At 39.2% G+C, this 26,951-nt stretch overlaps 1 protein-coding gene across 1 annotated transcript in view; it reads right to left on the bottom strand.

Annotated features, from left to right (window-relative positions):
* LOC103136825 (glutamate receptor ionotropic, kainate 5) overlaps positions 1-26,951 on the bottom strand; it is a 134,791-nt gene that overhangs the window by 11,209 nt on the left and 96,631 nt on the right. The window contains exons 12-20 of the mRNA XM_016670476.1: positions 24,598-24,702; positions 21,230-21,337; positions 16,789-16,992; positions 14,884-14,997; positions 14,274-14,383; positions 13,862-14,035; positions 11,470-11,635; positions 8,410-8,635; positions 3,771-3,899 (exon numbers count right to left, since the gene is read on the bottom strand). Coding sequence (XP_016525962.1) covers positions 3,771-3,899; positions 8,410-8,635; positions 11,470-11,635; positions 13,862-14,035; positions 14,274-14,383; positions 14,884-14,997; positions 16,789-16,992; positions 21,230-21,337; positions 24,598-24,702 — 1,336 coding nt within the window. The remainder of the gene's footprint in view (positions 1-3,770; positions 3,900-8,409; positions 8,636-11,469; positions 11,636-13,861; positions 14,036-14,273; positions 14,384-14,883; positions 14,998-16,788; positions 16,993-21,229; positions 21,338-24,597; positions 24,703-26,951) is intronic.

The following is a 26,951-nucleotide window of genomic DNA, read 5'->3' as shown; positions in this document are numbered from 1 at the left end:
GAAGTCACATATTGATATTCATCTTCACTTACACTACGTGTATTATAATGATTAAGCTCATAAAGAGTTTTGTAAGGATCAGTTTTTCAGCAGCTGAGCTCTGCCTGCCCGTCAGTTCCAGTTCCAGTAACTCTGACTTCTTCAGCAAACCCAGAAACTTTAGACAACTTCAACCTCAAAAACCTTCTGGGAACAGTTTAGGGATCTATTGTTCCTGTTCCAACATGGCTGAGAATCACTACAAAAAGACAGTCAGGCATTCATACAGAGCAAAAGGGTCTGACCTCAGAAAGGCTTTCTATAGTCAGAAATCCTCAGAAATACATTCTTGAATTTTGTGGAAAATTTCCCAGAAAAGTCGTAGATGTTGTTGCTGCAAAGGGTGAGCCAATAATGTCATTATAACATTTGCATTAAGAATGGGATATCACTAAAGTTCATATGTGTATGGAGGTAGATTTTTGGCATTAAGATACACACATGATGGCACATGACATCTCCTGGATTAATGCTTTTTTCCACATTATAAAAACGCTTACAAATTAAAACTTTGAAATGTTATATTTCTTCACAATATCGTCAGTAAAAAAATACAAATAAATTTTGCTTTAATTCACTCTCAAATCTTAGAAACATTGTAAAAACAGTAGTTAAATATTTGAGATGTTTTAACAGTTATAACCTTGTAGAAACTGGACGTCCTTGCTTACCTAGCAGCTTATTTCAAAAGGAACATCACGTTCCAGACACGTTTTTAATTTTCCCCCTCACTCAACTGAGTGATCTGCTGTTCCTGTCCTTTTCCTCCGTCTCCTCTGCTCGCAGCGCTTACTTCTTTCTCAGCACACGTCTTTCAGAGCTCCCTCGGGAGCATCATCAAACTTGAATTTTTTGTTGGCTTTGCATTTGTACATTATTTGCATAAAATATTGACACTCAGGAATAAGAAACTTTTGTGTCAGCTATTTACCCCAAATCCCAAGACTGCATTTAATATCTAAATATTCTGGCAGAAATGCAACAAAATAACTGCTTACAAGATACAAGCCATTGTTAAGTGTCTTCCCACATCTTTGAACACAAAAAGCCTTTTCAATTTGTGGTAAGACGACTAAAAGAGAAATAAACACAGCTGGCCTCTAGAGAAGCTCTCAGAATCACAAAGCGGTTAAATCTTCTTATTCTCTCTCGTACATTAGCTTCCACATTCAGTCACATCACAAACTCTGCATGTCCTTAAACTCGTTCTCAAGATGTGCGCAGGTAAAAACTAAAAGCAGCCTTTCCGCCCAAATGTCTTTTTACAACATCAAGGTCAAACATCGAAACAAGGAGACCATATAAAACCCATCTCTAAGACGACGGGGAGGCGTTAAGCTGCAGAGGCACAGAAACAGCCTCACTCCTCTCTAACTCACCACACACCGCTGACACATCTGGTGGACAAGGCTCTGGGCATTATCTCTGATCCCTGCTGCATGAAGCCGCCGATGGGGAACCACAGGCTGTTTCCCAGTGTGTACTGGTTCTCCAGCATGTCCCTGCGCTCCCGCAGACACGGTTGAGGGTTGTACCACTCGTAGGGGCTCAACCTGGCGAGAGAGGGGGAGTCCGTTGAAGCAACCTTCAGCTGTTGCACGGTGATGCACCTCTGTCGTTTAAACAAGCCAATCAGTCATACAACCCCTGTCAAGCCGTGTGAGGGGACATGTCCAGGGGAAAGATGATAGATGACAGGTGGCTTGTGTTTAGCAATATAAATGGCAAGAGAGCTCAGATGTGAGCTGCAGACAATCAGCGCAGTGTGTGATGTAATGGACTGACCTTGCTGCCAGGAAGAGCACGCAGCTGACAGCCAGGTAGGCGAGTAACATGAAGAGCCAGACAGCTGGAGAGAAAGGATCCAGGAAGGAGAAGTAGCCTGGCTTCCGACCCTGAAACAAGGTGGAGAAAGAAGAAGTAAAGACGCAGATAGATGAGAAATCTGGGACAGATGGGGACAGACAGAAGCTGCTATCAAAGGTGTCCCCTTCGCACCACAGGAGGGCAGTGTACTCCCCCTCACTATAATACAGAGTCTGCAGTGCTTTGATACTCTAATGCTTCGATCCATAAATGCTGTTTAACAATGCTGTCTGCCAGAGCGCGCCTGGCGCAGGCCCAAAACCTCATTAGCAATGTAAAGCTGCCACTGTAACACAGCTCTGACTTACTGAGCAAAAATAAATTCTCACTATAAACTGCATTGAGGACTTACACTAATACAATCAAAGGGATCAACTCTCGAGCAATAAGCGGTTTCGCTCGTTTCAAGCGACTTCGGCCTGGCGTCTTCTTCATCAATGGGAGGACTTAAAAACATATCAAATCCAGTACAGGATCTGAAGTAAGTATCAGCCAGCAGGTGGCCGACAGCCCGAGATAACACCCTCACCAATTGAACTCGGTACAAGATGCTGATCCCCAGGGTCATGAAAGGCTTAGAGAAGTCGATAACTTTCTCCCTCTCTGATGTGATGGTGAAGCCTGCCACGGCCAGGTCCGCTTTCTGGAGGATTGACACAGATAGATGGGTGGGCAGATAGCAGCAGGGGTGAGCAGGAGATAGACACGGCAAAGGACAAGAGAAAAAGTACAGAAAGCGGTCAGCAAAAAAAAAAAAAGAAAGAAAGAAAGACACAGTAACATGTTGATACCAGTTTCTTGCTTTTTATAGTTTTACACATACTCCACTGTAACTGATTGGGATTTTAAATAAACAATTATGATGTGGAAGGAAAATGATTCTGTTCCTTACTTAATATTAAATTACAACATTTTAAGATAATACCTCATTGGCAGTGTTGCACCGAAATAAAATGTGACCCAGTGAATCACTTTCAGAAGAGTCCACATGTGCATAATCTGATCTATTTTTAAACCCAGCTGTTCAGAGAAAACAGTTCAACACAGCAAACATAGAAGNTTTCTTGAAGAACATGCATTCAAAGCTTTTTTTAGATTTATTTGGTTCTGCTTCCGACCCAAAACACTCTTACAAAATACGACAGACTGATGTGACCCTTTGGTTAACAAAAACTCCTCAAATCTATTTTGTTATTACTTATAGGAGTCACACCGCTGTTTGATTTTCTCAAAGGGTCCGATTGGTGCATTTCCAAGCTTTTCACTCATAGCCATACCTTAAGAATATTTCGCAAACTGATTTATGAAAGAAAGTTTTTTGTTTTTAACAGATTATACAATTACTGTCATAAAATGAGAACAGTTTCATAATCTGCTGTTTCTGCTTTTATAACCTCTACACATAATAACAGACAATCTGCAGGAGGGGGAATGAGTCTGACAGAAAATGCTGTCATCTCGCGTTACACAACATGTGCAATCGTATTTTTGGAGCTTGACCCACACTTGGCATCGAAACTCTAGATTTCCGAGCCCCTGCAGCTTCACTCATCAGCACTGTTCCTACAAGATATGTCGGCAAGTCTTACTTGTCTCAACTTTATGTAAAAGCTTTTATGTGAGCAGATACTTGTATCCTATTTTTGCCAAACGGACGCGTTTAAGAGATAAACTCTTTTTACACTGGGGCTTTTTACACAAACTCTTACACCCTACCTGAGACAAACAGTTTAGATTAGTTTGCTGTCCCTTTACAGCGACATCAGGACAGACATCAGCCATTAGCTGCAGTCTAGCAGAGAGTGAGGAAGCCATTAGTGGGGACATTAGAGAGGATGAGGCAGCAGAGAAGAAAGGCAGCTCACCCTTGGCACGGTGGTCCTCCTCTTTGGGACACTGGCCTCCGTCCCACCACCCCCTCTTCAGAATCTCCAGCCTGTTATTCTCATGCAGCTGGAGGATGGCCTGCGTGATCTCTTCTCTGAATGGAGATCCTGGCAGAAGACAAAGAGGCAAGATAAGAGCCAGCACTGGAAAGGTGCAGCACAAGGATCAGGGGCTATTTTGGTAAAGGAGAGAAAAAAAAAAACATGAAATGATAGCAGACTTAGGAGTAAAAGACAGAGCATAGCTGCATCCAGCTTTGAAGTGGATACAAGTGATCTTGTGGTAAGTAGACAGAGAAGATTAGAGAGATAAACAACAAGATTAAATCCAGAGGCAGAGACAGTGGTACAGCTGCAGCTCAAGCAGAAATCAAAGAGTGTTATGAGATGCATCCACAAGAGCAGAGTGGGGAGATTTAAAGGGTAAATGTACTAAAAATTGCGAGTATTAAGCCATAAATACATGAAAGTTGACTGTAAGGAGCAGATAAATCTCTTTATGAAAAAGCTGCCAGCTGTTTCAGCAGATTAACGGTGAGTATCGTTTGGATGAGCAAAGTCAAAACTGCTTAGAAAGGAAAACAAACAGAATTCAACGTCTGAATTCGACCTTCTTTAAAGCAAAAAACTAAACGCAGAGTTGTGACGTTACTTTGGATTATTTGCTCAAGCATCGTCTTCTGTCAGTGAATGCTCCACATAATCAATAAAACTAAGCAGGATCGCTGCTTTATTTATTATTCCCTTTAACACTTTTAGACAACAACAAAGATCCCATCAAGCCTTTACAGTCCTACGCTAAAACTTCCTGTCCACCGTTTCCTTCAGAAAAATATAAATGCTTCTCCTTCCTTTCTTTCGTTCTGTTTCATATCCCTCTCTTCTCTCCCCTGATCCATAGCAGAAAGTCCAGCCAAGACTGGGCCCTTCATTAAAACAGACCGATGAATCGGTGACACAACCACCATGGGCTAAACAGTGAAAAAGGCTTTAATAGACCCAGGCACGAGTTGAAAAGCAATTAACTTCCTTTTCATTACTTCCACTTCAAATACTTTCTAATCCCATAGATAAAAACTAAATCAACACAAGCCTTTTTTTTTTCCTAAGATCTAATCACACAAATCAGCCAAAAGTACACGTGTCTGTTTAGCATATCTGATCTCAAGCAAATGTTTCAGCTTTTCTTGCAGGCAATGGCTTTTTAATCCCGCTCCTCTTTCGCTTTGTTGGTAAAGTTTACACTGCGAGATGTGAGATTAATCCCTGTCGGGCACGTTTTGCAACACTGTGCCCTTTCTTGGAAATGTTCAGTCACTGTGCCACTTCCTCTGCAGCTGTTCACCGGTTCTGCAGATCGTTCCTCACTCCGTTTCTCAGAGAGTTCACTGGGGCTATAGGTGACCTACTTTACCCTCAACTGTAAATAGCTCCTGGAATAATGACTGAGTCCCTTGGCTGATTCAAGACAGCAACAGTTCATAACTTCTCTAAGGAAATGCAACACTGAGGTATGTCACAGAGAACGTCACCGTGGAATTGAACAAAACAAAAGACGTCCCTGCGGAGCTGGCATTGAAACTCTGAGGATCCGTCCTGCTGCATTTATCATCTTATTCACTATTGCAGTAGGTCTAAAAAGTTTACACATCCCTGTTAAAACGTCAGTTTTCTGTGATGTACATAAAGGCCGATTATCTCAGGAACCTTTTAACCTGTAATCAGAGCCATAAAACCTAAAATCTTTTTGGTGGAATAATATTAAGAATGTGGTTGCACAGAATGTCATTTATATGGTAACACTTTATTTGAAGGGGGGTGAATAAGACTGCAGAATGAACAACCAGATTCAAATCCAGGTTAAAAAAAAAAAGGTTTCAGCACATGCCCTAACTTTTAAAGTGCCTGTGATTAACCCAGTTCATTATATGTTCATTTTCTTTCTGTATTCACATTCGCAGTTTTCTATTCCTTCCCGTCTGTAGTGTCATTGTTCTGTTCTCGAGCAATTTTACCACCTTATAAAAGAGCTCTGCGACTGTGACAGACAGCCTGTGATTAGGTTTCCTGGGGTCTCGACTCTGTTTGGCACTATAAGCTTCAACCTTTCATATCTGAAGCCAAATAAGAATTAACAAATGAAGGAGTTTAATGAAGAAATACAGAGAAAACAGGCGGAAAAAAGACATTTAAAACAAAGACTGGAGGTAGGCTTTAAATTAGTTCACTTCTTTAATTTGTATGCTGATGTACTTGATAACAACCCGGATGTTTTTCCTCGTTTATGTATTGAATTATAGGTATAGATGATCACAAAATGATCAAACCTTACGTGTACTTTCTTTTGTTTGGAGATTGTTTTGTGAAGATTTCATTTTAATTATATAACTTGCATATTAATTCCACTACTAGTCCAGGTGTTCGCTAGTCAGTTCTTCAAAAAGCAGATTTTAAACCTCGACCAAACTGAAATATATAGAAGAGACAGGTAGATAGATAAGACAACCACATTTCATTTTATGAAAACCAGTAGCAAACTGCTACTTTTCATACCCAACACATCCTGAACAAAAATTACTTAGTCAAATTATTCAAGGGAAAAATGTTATTCATGTGCCCAAGATAATAAACAAACCATTTCACTACATTCTAAAATAAATATTTCCTTTTGTCTACGTTTACTTTAAATTTAAAAGCCTACAGTAAATTCCTAAAATAAAATGATTTTTACAACTTCAAAGTTTTTAGTTAAATAATGCAGCACAGTGCTAATTGTCTCCAATCTCCATACAGATACAGCAAAACTCTGCAGGGTTACGAAGCACAGAGTTTCAAGGTTATGTGGTATTAAATTGACCAATAATTTCAATAATTTATTGACGTGTCACCGGTCTAATCAGAGACATAACGGCTGTATCGGCTGTGACCTTTAAGCTCCAGACGTGTCAGTAGAGGGAAAAAATACAAAAGCCGATTGTAGCCTTTGAAGCCTGAAAAACCACTTAATCCTTATTGACGATGTTTATGCTTCTTTTTGAAAAATCTTTAAGAGGCTCACACACTCATTAATTCACAAACACGTCTTGATCTGTTTGTTTCCTTTCAGATAGTTTTTAAGTTATTGATGTTTTATATTCCACCGTTTTATTTCTGAAAGCATATTGACATTAGGATATGAAATCCGATCTACTGAATGTAATAAGAAGCTAAATCTGCCTATTATGGGAGACAAAGATTATGATTCTTACTGGAGCCATTGAACACAAATTTCAGTATAATAAGGATAAGAAAACCTGTCATTCTAAAGTGCTTTTTTATAGACCTCATATTATAGTTTAGTGTTTTTTTCCATCCCCTCTGAGTTGCAGGGTAGCTTCCTGCAGAAACATTTTTTCAGTCTAAACCATGTAACAGATTACAAATGTTAATTGTTTTTTCACTTATACAGTAACATTGATATGGATCATATGCTATTTGTTTATTTCGTGTATGCTACACATACAGATATATACGAATGCCTTCAAATATTAATGTAGACTTTTAATGTTAAATTATCTTTACTGCAATCTCCAAAAAAGTACATTTTGGAGATTTAAGTTACCTGGTATGTTCTCTTGTCTTTCCTATTTAGAGAGTGACTAATAGAAATAGGCTTCATGTCGTACTAAACTCTCAGGAAAGCAAAAAAAAAAAAGAAAGAAAAAAAGAAAAACTGGATTACTAAAGAAAAGTATCTTAAAAGTCTAATCAATAATTATAAAGTAAAACATGTTTCTGCTACTTTTAATTCATAGGAATTGCCAGTAGTTAAGTTTTCTGTAAATAAAAAAAATCCATAAGTGGGTTCTTTAATTAATTCATTTATTGCATGCTGTAATACATAAAGTAAATGTTGATCTATAAATTAATAGATATCAAACCCATATCCAGAAAAAATCAGTGCAGTGTAAGATAAACATTGCTAATTTGTTCTGTTATTTGCATTTTTATTTTGTTGAGTTTATACAATTATTTCTAACATTCCTGCACATTTTCCTCTCACATTTGCTCATCTCTACTCTCACCACAGTTTGTTTCTGTTTTTCCATTTTATTTATACTTTGAGGAATCAAGTTCCAGGATGAAATGCTTGTTACATCAACAGCGGCTGTAGGAGCTCATAAACTCCTCCCTAGTCTCACCTTAACCACACGCAGCAACCTGTAATGTTGACATAGCAGGAGCGACGATTCTGCTGCAGCAATATTTATCTTTCAGTCAAATTGTTCCAGACACAAACTCACCAAGGCAGAGAACATCACTTAAGTACAACTAAAGAGGAGGAGGTAAAATAGCAAAACATTGAACAGAAAGACAATAAAATAAAAAAGCAAATGGGAAGAAAAGAACATTATGAAGAAAAAGTAGAGGACAGAAATAAATATTTATCCATTTATATCTACTCAAATGACATACAAAGAAATATATCTTCTTCTGTTTGATTTTAAACTTCTATAACATTTTTTAAAACCCTTACGTGCCTGAACAATGACTGAAATTTGTTCAGTTGTAGCTCTACTGTTTACATGATGGACCTCTGTTTGCTTTGTTACAAAAGCGGTTTTTCCTCCATGCTTACCTAGCGGCATGCCGATGCCGTAGCCCTTGGTGTCCAGCAGTCCTCCTATCTGTGTGAGGTTGCAGTTGAGGCCGCGGTGATACTCGTTCATGGTGCTTTCCATCAGGAAGGCGTACTTGGAGTTGAGAACACGGGCGATGCCCTCCTCTGTGCTTTTCACAAAAACGCTGGGCAGTTTGGAGTTCATGTAGTTCCACATCCGCTGGTACGTCTGGTACCGCGAGTTCTGCACAGAAATGGGACAACGGCAGTGGGAAGAATTATCTAAAATATCAATTAAAATGTCTATGAATGCAAAAAGGATGAACATAAAATAAGATATATGCTTCCTGGAGAAAAATGGAAAAGTAAGAATATTCAATAATGTTAACCTGAATAAAATATATAAGGCAAGCAAGAAAAAAGGAGGAAATATAAGGAACATTTTGGTTCTAGCTCAGTTGGACGACACCACAAACTGAACCAGAAACACATGTTTTCAGCTGGTTTGTTGTCTGCAACACCCAGACATTTTGCTTCGATAGTAGCATGTCAGCAAATAAACGCAAACACACGCTGTAAAGTGTGTTTCAGACTCCACTTCAGTGGAGTCTGAAAACAACAATGTATGTGGAGAATAAAAGGGTTCACACACCATCTGAATTCAGCCATCAAGACAAATGCAAATAAAACAAACCCCAGACAAGTCAATCAGAGGAAACAGGGGTAAATACTGGATTGGATTTCACTCGGAGGGTTCTGAGAAAACACGACATACAGGCTGGTTGCCAACTTAGCCGTGGTTCTGTTGCACTGCTGAATTATAACCAATCACATCACTTGTTCTGCAGCTGTGCTGCTTTTACACTGCTTGGCTCTGTTGCTAAAATTGCCATCTGGTGGGTTTACCATGAAACAAAGATTATTCTGACAGTATTTTTAAGCCATTTTAAATGTTAGGTCAATAAACCTGACATCTCGGCTGCAACTGTTTACTGGAGGTTAAAGCTGTGGGCGACTCCAGCGATAAAACAACCTTGCAAAAGTTTCACACTACTAAGCAGTTATGAATGCCATTGCTTTCACTGTGATGGTTCATCGCAATGCAATTATAAAGCCCAGACATTCATTTTAGTGCTTTATCGTGATAAACGATATAAACATAGCATTACCCTTGCAGTGAGTTATTTCTTGTTATGCTGTTAATAAGACTTGGAAACAGAAGCAACAACTATTATGGTCTGTCTTGCCTCACTGATGAAGCTCCATTTAGGCACCTCAGTGTTGACTGGGGTGAGAATGCAAATTAGAAATTTTCTTGGGAAAAAGTTTGATTTGTTTTGTGTTCATCTAGTAAAAAGTCTTGGAGTTTTGCAACTTTTGAAAAGCTTTCATGACAAACTTCAACTTAACACTATGATAAAGAAAATTGGAAAGTATTAATTCCCTATCTGTTTTTGAACATGTCATATAAGAACTGGAAGCTTCATTGTACTTCATTAAGAATCTGTCAAACATAAAGAAGTGCAGAGCTATAAAGTGATGCACAGTTTTGAAAATAGTTTAGAAATAAGATATGAGTTGGATGAATTGTAGAGAAGTTTAATGCAAGCTTTGGGATATTGGAGCATTTTGGTTTTACTGTCATATTGTTCGCTTGTCGTCAGTACGGACGACTCTACAGTAGAGTTTTCATTTGTAAAAATATCTGTTCTTTTCTGCATGACTACGTGGCTTAATGTGGGCTCAAAAAGGAAAATGAGCTTACACAAATGACAGGCACTTTGTGTGCGTTTATTTTCTGGTTTAAAACATAATTGAAGCCATCTAAAAATAAAAAGAGTATCACATCACTGCAGACCTGTGAAGATCTGGCCATCAAACTAAACTGAAAAGTCTGGTAAGGAGGGGAGACGAGTGCTTTAGTTTTATCTTGAAGAAGTGTAGATGTTCGCCCAGAATTGTCCTTTACGGAGGCTTGATAAGATTAAATTGTTGGAAAAAATAAAAATAAAAAAAATCACAAAATATCAACCCATAAGCCATTTCAGTCTCTGGATGTAAGACTTAAAGTATGTTTGCAATCAAGCACTAATCCACGGTGGTTTACCATCTAAAAGTTGCAATTATTAACATTTTTTAGCATTTTGTGTTTTTTGTGGCAGATAGTTTATGTTTGCAGTATGTATTTTAAACTGAACATGTGAGAAAACAGGAAGAGACTGGAGAAGGTAATAATGCGTGTAGGCTTTGTATGTTTCTGTGGATCAGGCACCGAGTGCGGTAATGGGGCGTAACAATGAAACCGGCTTATGAAGACAAACACAAAACACTCCATTCCATCTATAGTCGGGACAGAAAGGGAAAAACAAACACCACTTGTCATGTAGTCACTTCCTTTAAATGCACATAAATATATTTTTTAAACTCTCACCTGCACACGTTCCCAAAGGCTAACAAACCAACATCAGAGAGAGAGAAAATCACACACACACACACACACACACACCACGACAAGCACAGATGTCAACTCAGATGCCTGGAGCGCTCTCATAAAGCAAACACAGGCAGTCACCCACCTAATACAAGCCGCCATAAAGAAGAGCACACACAAACTCAGAGGAAATGTCACAACAAACATTCAGCCTACTAGCAGGATACAAGCTACATACAAACACTTTAGAAAACGCAATAAAGCAACACCATGAATCTGTAAAATCCACTAAAAACAAAAAGAAAAGAAAAACATGATCATGCATATGAACTCGCGGTATGCAACTTTATTTCAAGTTTAGTAAAAACTCAAAAACAGTTTGTAAAAGAAAGCTCTGAAGCATAAAATAATCATAAGACCATAATTCCTCTTCTCTGCTGGATTCAAAACTACAGCATCCATTCTGTTGTACATTTTCATTTGTCATTGTCACATTATAACAAAATTTGCACAAATTACTCTGCATTTTAATCCTTGGAAAGAAAAAAAAAACAAATCTGTAAATCAGACCTTGAAGAAATCAAACCTATTCTGTGCATCTCTAATACAAACATACTACAAACTAGCAGCAGAAGGACGGTTTTTACCATGAAGAAAGTCATGGTGCTTCCTCCATGAATGGTGCCGTACTCGATGTTGGTCTGGTCAGCCAAATCATCTGGAGACTCGATGGGAACCTCCATCCTCTGAACGGTCAGGAAGGCTGCCAAGTTGGCCGTGTAGGAGGAGATGATGATGAGCGTGAACGCCCACCTTGAAGGGGAAAGAAAACCAGGAGAGATCAGGTTACTGCAGGTCTTCTCTCATCTGATCTACATACATACAGGAGAAAATCAGATTGTTGAGCTGGGAAATTACCTTTTCTTGGCAAGGGCCTTTCTCTGGTATAGCAAGGATTTGAAAAGTTTTTTTAAAACCACTTACATTTTCTGTGCTGTGGTTTCTTTTGTTTAAAACACAAAGTTTCAGCACAGGCAGCGTTTTCTCCCCCCTCGCTCATGCTTTTGTGCACCCTTCCAGCCACACAGACAGATTTCCTTTGCATATGAGAAAGACAATGACAGCTGTTTGGAAAGTCATTGCACTGAATATAAAACAGCACCACCCATCACTCTCATTAAGGTAACCCTGTTTTGAAAGTACAGTTCCAAAGCCAAGAGTGCCATTTCTGCAGGCGTCAGCACCTGAGCATATGTCTCCGCTAATATTATCTTCCTAGCCTTTTACTATACAAAAACTAAATTATTAAAAAAAAGAAGAAGCATTTTTCATTTACTTTAAAAACTGGAATTAGTTAAAGTTACACCAACTTTTTGTTTCTTGGTTTTGTTTGCAAAACAATACTCTCATTTATTGGTCAGCATGCATAGAACAAAAACATGTAGTTGAAGTCCCCACACTCAAATTAGTGATTTATGGTGTGCATGAATACAGAATGTATGTGTAAGTGTTGCATTGTGCTAGAAAAATTACACTTAAACCTGAGGAGGTTGAACCAGCACCTTTTATTGTGAAATAACTTTTATGAGTAAATCTTCGGTGACATTACACAAAACTTTATGAAGTCACATATTGATATTCATCTTCACTTACACTACGTGTATTATAATGATTAAGCTCATAAAGAGTTTTGTAAGGATCAGTTTTTCAGCAGCTGAGCTCTGCCTGCCCGTCAGTTCCAGTTCCAGTAACTCTGACTTCTTCAGCAAACCCAGAAACTTTAGACAACTTCAACCTCAAAAACCTTCTGGGAACAGTTTAGGGATCTATTGTTCCTGTTCCAACATGGCTGAGAATCACTACAAAAAGACAGTCAGGCATTCATACAGAGCAAAAGGGTCTGACCTCAGAAAGGCTTTCTATAGTCAGAAATCCTCAGAAATACATTCTTGAATTTTGTGGAAAATTTCCCAGAAAAGTCGTAGATGTTGTTGCTGCAAAGGGTGAGCCAATAATGTCATTATAACATTTGCATTAAGAATGGGATATCACTAAAGTTCATATGTGTATGGAGGTAGATTTTTGGCATTAAGATACACACATGATGGCACATGACATCTCCTGGATTAATGCTTTTTTCCACATTATAAAAACGCTTAGAAATTAAAACTTTGAAATGTTATATTTCTTCACAATATCGTCAGTAAAAAAAATAAAAATAAATTTTGCTTTATTTCACTCTCAAATCTTAGAAACATTGTAAAAACAGTAGTTAAATATTTGAGATGTTTTAACAGTTATAACCTTGTAGAAACTGGACGTCCTTGCTTACCTAGCAGCGTATTTCAAAAGGAACATCACGTTCCAGACACGTTTTTAATTTTCCCCCTCACTCAACTGAGTGATCTGCTGTTCCTGTCCTTTTCCTCCGTCTCCTCTGCTCGCAGCGCTTACTTCTTTCTCAGCACACGTCTTTCAGAGCTCCCTCGGGAGCATCATCAAACTTGAATTTTTTGTTGGCTTTGCATTTGTACATTATTTGCATAAAATATTGACACTCAGGAATAAGAAACTTTTGTGTCAGCTATTTACCCCAAATCCCAAGACTGCATTTAATATCTAAATATTCTGGCAGAAATGCAACAAAATAACTGCTTACAAGATACAAGCCATTGTTAAGTGTCTTCCCACATCTTTGAACACAAAAAGCCTTTTCAATTTGTGGTAAGACGACTAAAAGAGAAATAAACACAGCTGGCCTCTAGAGAAGCTCTCAGAATCACAAAGCGGTTAAATCTTCTTATTCTCTCTCGTACATTAGCTTCCACATTCAGTCACATCACAAACTCTGCATGTCCTTAAACTCGTTCTCAAGATGTGCGCAGGTAAAAACTAAAAGCAGCCTTTCCGCCCAAATGTCTTTTTACAACATCAAGGTCAAACATCGAAACAAGGAGACCATATAAAACCCATCTCTAAGACGACGGGAGGCGTTAAGCTGCAGAGGCACAGAAACAGCCTCACTCCTCTCCAACTCACCACACACCGCTGACACATCTGGTGGACAAGGCTCTGGGCATTATCTCTGATCCCTGCTGCATGAAGCCGCCGATGGGGAACCACAGGCTGTTTCCCAGTGTGTACTGGTTCTCCAGTATGTCCCTGCGCTCCCGCAGACACGGTTGAGGGTTGTACCACTCGTAGGGGCTCAACCTGGCGAGAGAGGGGGAGTCCGTTGAAGCAACCTCGAGGACAAGCTGTAGCACGGTGATGCACCTCTGTCGTTTAAACAAGCCAATCAGTCATACAACCCCTGTCAAGCCGTGTGAGGGGACATGTCCAGGGGAAAGATGATAGATGACAGGTGGCTTGTGTTTAGCAATATAAATGGCAAGAGAGCTCAGATGTGAGCTGCAGACAATCAGCGCAGTGTGTGATGTAATGGACTGACCTTGCTGCCAGGAAGAGCACGCAGCTGACAGCCAGGTAGGCGAGTAACATGAAGAGCCAGACAGCTGGAGAGAAAGGATCCAGGAAGGAGAAGTAGCCTGGCTTCCGACCCTGAAACAAGGTGGAGAAAGAAGAAGTAAAGACGCAGATAGATGAGAAATCTGGGACAGATGGGGACAGACAGAAGCTGCTATCAAAGGTGTCCCCTTCGCACCACAGGAGGGCAGTGTACTCCCCCTCACTTTAATACAGAGTCTGCAGTGCTTTGATACTCTAATGCTTCGATCCATAAATGCTGTTTAACAATGCTGTCTGCCAGAGCGCGCCTGGCGCAGGCCCAAAACCTCATTAGCAATGTAAAGCTGCCACTGTAACACAGCTCTGACTTACTGAGCAAAAATAAATTCTCACTATAAACTGCATTGAGGACTTACACTAATACAATCAAAGGGATCAACTCTCGAGCAATAAGCGGTTTCGCTCGTTTCAAGCGACTTCGGCCTGGCGTCTTCTTCATCAATGGGAGGACTTAAAAACATATCAAATCCAGTACAGGATCTGAAGTAAGTATCAGCCAGCAGGTGGCCGACGGCCTGAGATAACACCCTCACCAATTGAACTCGGTACAAGATGCTGATCCCCAGGGTCATGAAAGGCTTAGAGAAGTCGATAACTTTCTCCCTCTCTGATGTGATGGTGAAGCCTGCCACGGCCAGGTCCGCTTTCTGGAGGATTGACACAGATAGATGGGTGGGCAGATAGCAGCAGGGGTGAGCAGGAGATAGACACGGCAAAGGACAAGAGAAAAAGTACAGAAAGCGGTCAGCAAAAAAAAAAAAAAGAAAGAAAGAAAGACACAGTAACATGTTGATACCAGTTTCTTGCTTTTTATAGTTTTACACATACTCCACTGTAACTGATTTGGATTTTAAATAAACAATTATGATGTGGAAGGAAAATGATTCTGTTCCTTACTTAATATTAAATTACAACATTTTAAGATAATACCTCATTGGCAGTGTTGCACCGAAATAAAATGTGACCCAGTGAATCACTTTCAGAAGAGTCCACATGTGCATAATCTGATCTATTTTTAAACCCAGCTGTTCAGAGAAAACAGTTCAACACAGCAAACATAGAAGAGGGCACTTTGGTATAAAATTGAACTTTCCGACCTTCGTGTAAAAGAAATATATGGGAAAAAAATGCAGGGTGGAAAACTAACACTATTTTTGTGCTTGTAGAAACTGTTTCTGCTCTGAAATATGGTGTTGGCAGCATCATGTTGGGGGGAGAGTTCTTTTCAAAAGTGACAGATAAGCTTGTAAGAGTTTATGGGAGTTTATGGTGAAGCAAAATAAAGAGTAATCCTAGAGCCAAACCTGCTACAGGCTGAAAAAAAACGTGACGACTGGGATGGAGGTTGAGCTTCAAACAGGAAAACAAACCCGAACATTCAGCAAGAGCTAAAATGGAAAGGTTCAAAAATAAAAAAAATAAAAAAATCGCAACTTTGTGGTATTGAAGTTCAGAGATGCTTTCAATCAAACAGGATCTATTTTGGAAAGAAGCTGAGAAAAATCATTGGTGAAAACAAAGGCAGCACAATTTTTTGGCTGCTATTTGTTAAATTTCTTGTCTTTCATCATTTTCTGTTCTTGCACTTGGTTGCAGTTTTGTGGATGTAAAGGTTTATAGTGTACAGAATGTCCCTCAGTGGGAAAATTCAGGTGCAAAAGTTTGAATACTTCTGCAAGGCACCACACTGAGCGGATGTTAAAAGTTCACTGTGCCACCGTTTAAGAAATATGCAGACGTGCTATTTTCTCTTGCACACGCTCGTACTATTTCTCCATGATCCAAATTAAGCTAATTGAAAGTAAACACTAGGTCCCTGGTCTTTCCACCTGCATAAAACCTGCAGGTCTCTGGTCGTTCTGCCTCCCCTTCATCTCTTCCATTAAAAGCTAATTGATGAACACGGGCTACTAATTACAGCCGAGTGATCGGGCTACGAGGAGGGCGGGGAGGGTGAGGAAGCATGGAGAGCCGGGGGAGCGCCGCTGTGGCAGACCCCACACAGGGACCATGGCTTGGTAATTGAAGTATACCGTATGGTAATTAAACAGAGAGGGGCTCTCATTAGCCTGCTTCAACCAGAGTGTCAGTCACAGGCTCAAAAGGCCTGGACAGGTTGAGTGGAAAAAACATTTTTATATTTGTATATATGCAAAAGAAAGTGGTTAGAAGTGGTTTTCAGCTTGGAAACGCAGAGCGGGCAATATTTAGCAAATTTTTCAGTCTCTTCTGGGGAATTATCAATTCAGCCTTTGTCCTAGATAAGAGTGTTACTCCCCTCTGAGGGCAATTTGAGACATGGGGAGTTACAGCAGAACTGTGGTTTGGGGCTACAGCACAAGTGTGTGCACAAGTATGTGGCTGTGTGGATGAATCGCTGTGTGTTGGTGGCACATTTTCTGGCTGTTATTGCTGCACGCGCTCTGCAGAGTACTCACCCTGTTGATCAGCTCTCCAACCATGCCGGTCCAAGAGCCGTTGGGCTCCGGGGCCCCATACAGCCCATCATCCACCAGCTTGATCTTGAAGGAGAATTTTAAGATGCCTGCCAGCTCCCTCAGCATGTCAACACAGAAACCCTCGTACTGCTCGTTTCCCTCGAAATCCTGGTAATTGTCCTTGCGCATCACATACGGGTTCTCCTGTGCAGAGGGAAAACATGACGAATCTCAGTCTAAAACGGGCAGCGTGTTTAGCTGTAGAAGATGCTACCTTATCACTATTGATTTCTTGTAGGGATTTTCAAACAGCTAATTAAGGTTTAAATGACAAGGCAGTTCAAAGTTTTTCTCATTAACTTGTTTAGCATATGGAGGAGCGTAGTTTTTGTGCTCTGCTTTTTTGCTTCAAATTAACTGGAGAGATGCAATTGGTGTCAAAGGTTTGAGCTAATTCTTTGCAACAAAATTAATGAGCTAATAAAAATGTATTTAGTCCCCGATATTTTTTTAGCGTTTTTTTCCTTTTTTGTCAAACTTAAATTTTAGAAGATTACACAGTTTTTAATATCAAAGACAACTTAACACAAAAAATCAAACTTCAAATGATTTTTTAATAACAGTAAAATCTAGCAAAGCCAACCCCCAAAATACTAACATGTCATGATGTGTTGTTTTAAAGTGGAGCCAAATGCAGAGGCAGATGGAGCTTGTAGATGAAAAATGTTTAATGAAAAAAAGAAATGAAAAAAACTTACAAAAACACACAGGGAGCCAGAGCCAAACAAAAACAGAAATCCAGAACGAAAAGCCAACATTATGAAACAGGGAAGTAATCAGAGTTAACAGGAGGAATCGGCAAAGACTGGGAGGAGCAGAAGTGCTTAAGTACTGGGAGAGTGAATGTGGAACAATGGGGCTGATGGGCAAACTGGTTGAAGACGTGAGAAGAGAGAGAAAGTGGTTCATGAGGCGAGAGAGAGAGAGAGAGAGAGAGAGAGAGAGAGAGAAACTGCAAAGGGGACTGGGAAATAATCTAAAGAATGAGTAGACATAACATAATAATAAAACTGGAGTAACTTGGAACAACTTGACACAAGAGATAAACTAGAATCACTAAGAAAGAAGTTTGAACTTAAAAACAGAAACTAAACTGATCTAATGAAAATAAGAAACTAAAGATTAGAGAAATAAACCAAAAACAACTCAAGGTACCAACATAATAACTAGTTAGTGGCAATCACTGCCATCAACCTTTTATAATAACTGAGAATGAGTCTTTACATCACATTTTGGTTGTTTTAAATTCAGCTGCACTATAAGGTTTTCAAGTTGAACCAGCAGTTTAAGGATGTGCTATAATATCCAGACTTTGTTTTGGCTCATTAAAACCTTTTTGTTTTGTTTGTTTTTTACATTAGGAGAGCAGAAATGAGAACACTGTCCAGTTCCAGACTAACACACCGTCACCCTCATGGCCGATGCTTTTTGTCTGAATTGCTGTGTTTATACCAAATGCAGTGTGATGCACATCTTTCCAAAAGTTCCACTTTTGTTTTAGTCCATAGAATATTAATCAATATGTTTTCTGGTAAATGTGAAGTTGACCTTTTTCCAAACTCTTTTCATAGATGCCATTTTTGCCAAGTCTCTTTTTAATGCTGAATCATAACCACAGACTGAGTAATTTTGTTCCATGTTTTTTTTTTTTCTTTCTATTTGTGGGTAATGGTCTCTGTGGTTCACAAAGCCTAAGAAAATGCACTGTAACTCTCTCCAGCATGACAGATCTCAATGGTTTTGTTTCTCATCTATTCTTGAATTTCTCTCTATAAAGGCATAAAGTTTTGCTTTTTGAAATCTTTTAGTTACTTCATACTTCATGTTGTGAGACAGGTAAATGATTTCTAATTTACCAAGGAGCCGGTTTACTTAGGACCAGAGTGGTTTGGATAACCTTTTCTCTACATAAGTGAAATCATCACCTATTCATCATCTAGGGTTATCCTTGTCTTAAATTAAAAAATCTGGTTGATGATCTCAAACGTTTAAGTGTGACAAAAAGGTAAAAACTGAATAAACACAAAAAGGGGGAAATCCTTTCACAAGACTGAACATTTTTTTCAAGTCTCTACTGTAAATCTATTAACAGTTACCAGTCATTTTAAAACATCTGACAGTAGAAGAAAAAGTATCTCTAAATGTGTCAAGGGATTTTTATAAAAACGTTTTTTCCAAAGTTTGACCTCTGATGGGTAAAGGTCAGCACGCCTCAGCCGAGTCGGTACACTGTAGAACATTTTTATCTGCCCTGTGAGTCTCTTACAGCTACAGATCGCTAATAGAAAATTGCTTCAATAGACATAATTCGCTAGTGGGAGATGGCTGCAGATGCAGGTTTGTGTGGGACTTTGACAGATTAAAAAACTACAGTCTGCCCGGTGAGTAAAACCGATGCAGATAAACCAGGGTAGCAGCAAGGCTATCATAGAAAGTACCTGATTTATCTCAAAAGTGGTGCAGCAGAGAAATAAATGCATCAAGTTTCACAAGAAAAATGACGTTTCAGAAACTCTGGCAATAGAAACTGAATCAGAAATGTGTTGATTGATAGAAAATAAAAAAAAGTCTACCACTAAACAAATCACTTAACCACATAGCCAGCATTTAGCTTAAATTTACTGCAACAGACAAGTGTAAAATATCACAAATTGTAGCATTGTACTGTAAGAGAACAACTAATAATTCTCAAATTTTAACAATAAACATTTTTGATTTTTTTTCCCTATCCACTTTATGCTAATGACCTTAAGATAGATAGAAAAAATGAAATAAATAGGATGATCTGACATCTAAACAGTGTGTGGGATGGACTCAGTGGCTACAGTGCAGAAGGGTGTAATTTGTGTAAATTTACAAAATTCAGTGTAAATTCAAGGATTTAATTGTAGGTAAAATGCCTGAATTAATAGAAAGCGCTGTTTTTCTTCAGTTCTGAATGCCGGTGGCTTCTGGACAGAAACGGTTCTTGAATCGGCTGGTAAGTGTGCAGGTGCTTCTGCCTAATGGCTGGATGATCTTCAGTGAATTCTTGCTCCAGTGCAGTTTGTAGCGCTCCTGTGTGGCTCATGCTGCTGTTTTGGTAACTCTGTAATCATCTAGAAACCTCGGCAGAGCTTTTCAGAACAGAGCATTACAGCTGCTGTAACAGGCTGTGAAACAGCATGTCAAAAATATTCTCAGTGGTGCATTGAGAGAAGCTGGTTAGTGAGTCCAACCTAAACTACTCGGTTGTGGCAGAAACAAGCCCTCTGCCTTGCTGATTTCTGATTAGGTCATCTTTGATCCTCACTCATATTGATCTAAAAATCCTCAGGCAAGCTCTTCCCCAACAGCCCCCTTTAGCTTTCCAGAGATTTTTGAACTTCAGTAAGCTGTTGTCCTGAAACTAAGATGACCGGCTTCTTATTTCTTCAGTGTTAAATTATTCTTCAGTATCTGATGTGCAAAAAAATGATAATGGTTCCATTTGCAAATATGTATAATATTGGAGTTAAGGTTAAATTTGGCTGGACATTCATGGGTGAAAAAGATTGGACCTAACACACCTCTCTGAAGGATACCTTCTCCTAGTGAGAAAAAGTACCTTGCCAGAAAAGAAACAAGCATAAATCCCCTTAATCTAAGATATTTTATATTGCTTAGATTTTAGTTTTTGCAGTGTTCAAACATATTTCCTTGATTTATTGGCGAGGGAGGGAAGAGCACAGTGCAGAAGCTATTGCTTCATCTCTGGAAACGGTTTGGCCTACATGCAAAACGCAGCAGGTCAGCTGCAGCAGCCGGGGAGGATGTGAGGGCTTCGACTACGTGCTCCAAGCACTTCATGGTAACGTGGGTAAGTGCAACACGGCAGCTACTCCAGGTGTTTTGGGGACAGGGATGACACCGGTCTTGTCACAGGGCACTTTCCGTCCATATTCCTGACAGTTGAGTTGCTTTACCTTAACCAAGATCCATTTTCTCTCTGTATTGCTTCTTTGATTTTATTCCTATTTTTTTAAACAAAGACCCAAAAGAGCAACGTCACACAACACATTTATTTTGATTTTAGTTTAATCCCTTAAAACAGTGAATACAAGGTATTTATTGTGAGAAGGAAGATGATGGATCAGCAAAGACATTACTGTTTTTAAGATGTCATTAAACATCTAAACAGCCAAAGGACAGCAGGACATTAATAAAAGACCAGCACTCTGGCAGCCTCATTTAAGTAACACGTCCTTCTCAGCGCTCTGTCAGTTTCTATGACAGCTACAGCTACGGCTAAATTGCCAGAAAGAGACCAAAACGCAGCGTGAGCTCCAGCACAGCAGGCAAGCACAAAAACAACTCTACTTGCCAGTGTGGACACTTGTGAGGTAGCTAGCTGTGACCTTACCAGGATGGTGGTGACAATCAGGGTCTTGTTCGCCAGCGTCTCTGAGACATTAATATCCAAACTGGTGGAGTTCATTGCCAAAGTGTTGTTGGAGTACCAGATCCCAATCTAACACAGAACACAAAACAAGAGAAAATCAATAACCACTGTGGAATAAATGATGCACTCTTAAGCTCTAATTGAATCAGTTTTTATAGAAATTTAAACTGCAGCACACTACAAGCTCAAGTACATCAGTCAGCACAGCCATCCCAGTGGTCTACTTTAAAACGCAAGCTACATTCGCCACTGTATATTCTGTATTTTCTCTTCTCAACCTGTTATGTACCGTGTATCTATATTGATATAATAGTTCCCACAGGAGCCAAAAGAACTGCAGTAATATGTGCCATTATAAACCAATTGCTATTTACAAGCAAAGCAATGAGCTGGTGACAGGCTGGCATTGATGGGAATGAAAAGCATCCATGATTAGCTGTTTTATAGCCGCGTCTCTTTTCTTTATTCACACCTTTGTTGAATTGCATAGCAGAGCATTTATTTCTATTTTATGGAGACAGTGAAGTCACTTAGGTGCATAAGTGTGTGATTATGACCTAACCAACGTGCCGAGTGGATCAGCGGCTCACGGAGGCATTTCCTAGGAATATACCGCACACGTGTCAGTGGATCAGAGGAGTGGTAATGGCTCCGCTGCACCGTTTCTATTACAGTTTTTATCCTGCTCTGACGCTTGAAAGCATTTTTTTTATTATTTTTTTTTTATTCGTGAACCGCTGCTGGCGTCTAAAGTGGATGTCACCATACAAACAGGTGGGCAAAGTTAAAATGTTAATTACTACAGCCACGCTCTCGGCTGAGTTGGAGTTTAGCTTTAAGTGAGAAAATGGCTTTTTGTGTAAGTGTTGGAGACACCTGGCTGATAGCAGAGATCTGGGAGACAAACTGAGGAGAAGGACGGAGGAAGCGTTCCCTCCAGACAAGCAGCTTTCCCTGCAATCACTTAAACTTAGCTTTTTAATGCTTAATCTCTCTTCACTTATTCCTAATACTTTTCTAAGGAGGCCATCAGAAAATTATAATGACTTTTGACGAAACTCCCAGGATGTTATTTGGTTATGGGATTAGCCAGCCAGCACAATTTATACAAATAAATAAAAACGGGAATGAAACTGCTTGACTTGGATTGCTTTTTCTTGCAGATAATGACAGAAATTTTTAGGACTTTACCAGTTTTTTGTGTTGTATTTTACATTGTTGTGCTCTGACTGATGTAGTGCCTTGAAGTTTTTCATCTTTTGTAGCTTTAGAATTATAGAACAGTTATAAATGCATTAAAGGTAGTGCAGTTATATTATAGAAGAAAAACTTTAAAGTGTGATTTGAATTTGTCTTCAACACCTTTTTCTCCAATACTCCAAATAAAATGTTGTGCAACCAATTGCCTTCATATTGTATATTCTAATTAGCAACTACAAAAACAAACATGAATGTTTAATAGTTCGAACATGTGCAGCTCTGCCTTTGGTTTATAGCCAGTAATAACATACAAAACATACACAAAAGCTGTATTTCTTATTTTAGAAATAAGAAAAATGGCTACAGCAAAACAGGTAAAAATATATGTATCATTTATTAAAACATTAAATGATTTATCATAGCAACAAGAATGTCGTAAGGTCATCATACTCACACTCATGTAGAGCATAAAAACAATGAATACAACAGATTAAAAATACAGTAAGCAGCAGGGTGAGAACTGCAGGTCAGCAGCAACAGAACAGCCGTGCCCCAGTGTGCGTAAATAGAGTTGACCTGTATGTAATTTAATCTCAGTATGTATACAGCTCCTCAGAGATTTACTAGAAAACATTAGTAAACAACCACCATCATGTAGACCAGGGAACCCGGCCTATAGGTCAGGGATAAAGTTGTGGAGAAGTTTAAAGCAACATTAGGTTACAAAACCCTTTCCCAAGTTTTGAATATTTCACAGAGCGCAGTTCAACCTGTAAGCTCAATGGTTAAGTCTGCTGTGGACTGCAAACCTAACAAAACATGGTTATCCACCTAAACAGACCCAGAAGTAGAGCATTTCTACCAGATTCACCCGTGGTCGTTATTAGAAGAGCAACAGAATGAGCGATATCTGAAAGAAAAGTCCTGATAGCTACGACTGCTGTGTGGCTCAAGTAGAAGAAGGTACTTTAGTCATACGAGACCAGAATTTAACCAGGTTTACATCCGAAACATTGTATGTTGAGGAAGATTCCTCTGAACACTGAGACATGAGCCAGTAGAGCTGAATGGAGATGCATGTCAAAGCTGTACGGTCATTTCCTGCTTTGGTTTGGTCTGCCACATAAAACAGCAGTAAACTCATTAAAGCTTTTGGCTGTAATGTAACAAAATGGAAACATTTTCAACACTAATAATTAAATCTTTATTCAGCCTCCATTTGCTTAGTGAAATTCATAATGTGGTTTATTTAGGGCTACACAAAATAAGAAAAATAACTTAATTAAAAATAAATCCCTGTCAAAAGCAGAGTAGTTTTAATCCTGTTGATGCAGCCCATCAATAGTTGTTTATGCACGATTATTTTTTTTAAATAAAACTATTTTTGACTCAAAGTCTCGTCTGTTTAATACCAAATCCTCTCTGTGAATGTTACATACTGAGATAGGGCTCATAAGATATAAGAATTTTACATTCAGGACCATCTTAATGATTTTTTTGTTGTTGTTGCTCCAGAAAACAAACCGAGCTCATAGTTCATGTGAAGACAAAGGAGTCCAAAATCAATACAGATCAAGCCTGCTGCAAGCCTCCAGCAAATTCAGTTAAGGTTTCACAAAGACGGCTATTAATTAGATAAAGTGTGAGCGAAGATGTCAAATTATAAGAAGAAATGTTTTGTTTTTCAGAATAATAAGAAACTAATGTATGATTTTTTTATGTATTCATAGTTCAGGACAAGTAACATAAGTAAAAATGCAACATGAGTCAAAGGTGAAACAGAAAGCCAACGGGAGAAATAAATAAATCCAAAGACATATGACCTGGACTGGATTTGCAATAAAAAAAATCTTTCTGAAAGAGAAGCAACAACGTGGAAAGCATCTAAAGGCCAAGCTTTCTATTGTACTAAATATGTGTCTACTGCAGAGTGAAAGGCCTTCTGGTTAAACACACATCTGTTTAATAAAGCAGAGATCTCTGCAGCGTCAGGGGGAATCTGTGATGGCGCTAACCTTCCTGTAAAATGCCTCTGCCGGCTCTCTGAAACCATCCAGGTGACCTGTAACTAACCCAAAGCCCAAGGCTGCTGTGACCTGGCTGCCTCATCATAACAGGTGGCTCCTGACCTCTTTGTGGCCTCCTCTGTGTTTCTCCAGGATCCGCAGGGTGTAGTTGGTTCTCTGACCTTTGCTGTTGAACTCCACTCGCCCCGTCAGGCCATCGTACTCCACCTGGTAGGCAGATGGGGAAGGATATGAGGAAGTACGACGGTGGCAGAGAAGCAAAACAAAAAAAAAAGGAAATTAGGGGGAAAAATGCACAAAAACAGGCAGAGACACAAACAAAATCAGCGCTCTGCATGAAAACAAACGTGCCTCTCACAATCGATCATCATTAGACAGATAAAAACAACACTCTGGAGGAATAGAGAGCCAAAAAACAGAGAACAAGACACATGGGGAGAGAAAGAGAGAGAAAGTGGCTAAATCTGGCCTCGACAGGGATGATCAGTTGTGGATCAACTAGGAGAAAGTGACTGATCGAGAGGCTCAGAGAGGGCAGAAGAGAGAGTCAACAGCCTCTTTAATAAGACCCAGACCTGCATGTCACACCTCGGCTCGGCTCGGCCACTCCACGGCCCAGGTGCTGGCACAGTTTGAAGGAACTATGATGAATAGCAGCGTGCTGGAGATGGAGCGCACCATGATGTTGACTAACAAAGACAGATGTCGGGCAGATGGGCCTCAGGCAATGAGAGATGGGACACAGGCTGCCTTGACAACAGGTCGTTGATGAGGGAAGCAGACGACCAGAGAAGGGAGATGCCAAAAAACATCAACAGACAGAGGTTACGGGCAACATGAGATGCAGATGATACACAGGGTAAACATACGTGCTTTCGTTTATCAATATGCTTAAAGAAAAAGAAAAGATTTAAAGAGCTCGTGACTTTAAAGTATCAGGATTTCTTCCTTTTGCCTTCATTACTCCAAGTAGTGTGAAGAGAGTCTGTGGTTCATTATGAAGGATTTAAACTTCTGTAAATCTTATTAATAAGTGGTAGATATGTGGATTGCTTTTCTTACTTTTTGTTCTCAAATATGAAATATCTGAATCTCAATCTGACTGAAAAGTATTCATACCCGTTCGTTAGTTTCAAATGTCTTCAGGTGACAATCACAATCATTAATGCAGTTCATTGGAGAGCAATGAACAAAGCAACATGTTAGTTTCTTCTTTTTTTCCTTTTGTAAAAAAGGAAAATAAGAGGTTGTGCATCTTTTTGCATTTTGCCCCCTTTAACTTGATACTCCTAAATTAAATTACATGCAATAATATTCTTAAGAATCAATTACTGTTAGTCTCCTCCTCCCCAAAACAACAAAATACTAAAGTATACTGCTCCATAAGTTACAAAAAACATAAATATAGACACTTATGTTGTCCTTATTAGCAGAAATCGTTAATCCTAGGATATATTTTTACTTTCTTCTAAGAAAATGATTTCCCTACCTGACTTATCACGTTTCAGCCACACAGTAGAGTAATTACTGGAGCAGTAAACTGAAGATGCCACCTCAGGCTTTGGGAAATTGTAATTGGGTCTTTTGTAATACTTTATTGATCACTTGAAAATGAGCGCCACCTTAATCAATGAAGAAAATAATTGTTAACGGACAAATTACCGTGTGAAAGGAGCCACAGTCAACAGAGTGGCTACATAACATTTTAATAAAAGTATCCATCTCCTAAAAAATTAATAGTAGCAGTAAGTGATTTTATTTCTCAATAAAGCTGACACCTGAAGACAGATGAGTTAATAAGGCTTTTTTACATGTTAGTTTGTAAATGCAATATTCTAATCAAGTCTTATAAATCCAGAGAGGCAAAAATCAGATTTAACATTTTGTGACCCTTCAAATCTTATCCCAACCTTCAGCCTCAAAAACATCATTTCTCAACCTGACATGCTGAAAAATACAAGAGTTGATGGCGAGAAAAGCAGAAAAAGAATGTAAGAAAATACTATTCAAAGGTAACTGCGTTCTCCGTTTGCAGTGAAATTACTAAATAGGAGCTACAAAAGAAAGCATTATCTAGAAAAGCAGAAAAAGTTTCCGACAGAGCTGCTTGAAGGATTGCCAGGTGGGCAAATCAAAACCCTGTCCATGTAAAAGACTTTCACCAGGACTTAGCTGACATTGAAGTGGTGGTGTGCTGTTCTATTGTGAAGCCACGACTTCACAGAAAAGGCAGAGAAAAAAAACCTAAAGTCAACGTTTCTTGGAATTTCATAACAAATTCAGCTCCATGAGTTTTAAAGGTGCTTGGAATATTTTGGCAACCTTCTGTGCTGTTAAGGCACACCGGTGGGTCCATCATAAACTGTATTAGCATTTAGGCCATGTCACTTTGACCGGCGGAGGCTCTGCGTTAAAGAAGGAAGTGAGGCAACAAATGTCTTTGAGGTGGATTTATT

The sequence above is a fragment of the Poecilia formosa genome, unplaced genomic scaffold (genome assembly GCF_000485575.1).
Source record: "Poecilia formosa unplaced genomic scaffold, Poecilia_formosa-5.1.2 Scaffold34, whole genome shotgun sequence".
In the NCBI taxonomy this organism is placed as follows: Eukaryota; Metazoa; Chordata; class Actinopteri; order Cyprinodontiformes; family Poeciliidae; genus Poecilia; species Poecilia formosa.
The sequence above is the reverse complement of the archived record's forward strand: the minus strand, read 5'-3'. Positions and strand labels throughout refer to the sequence as shown.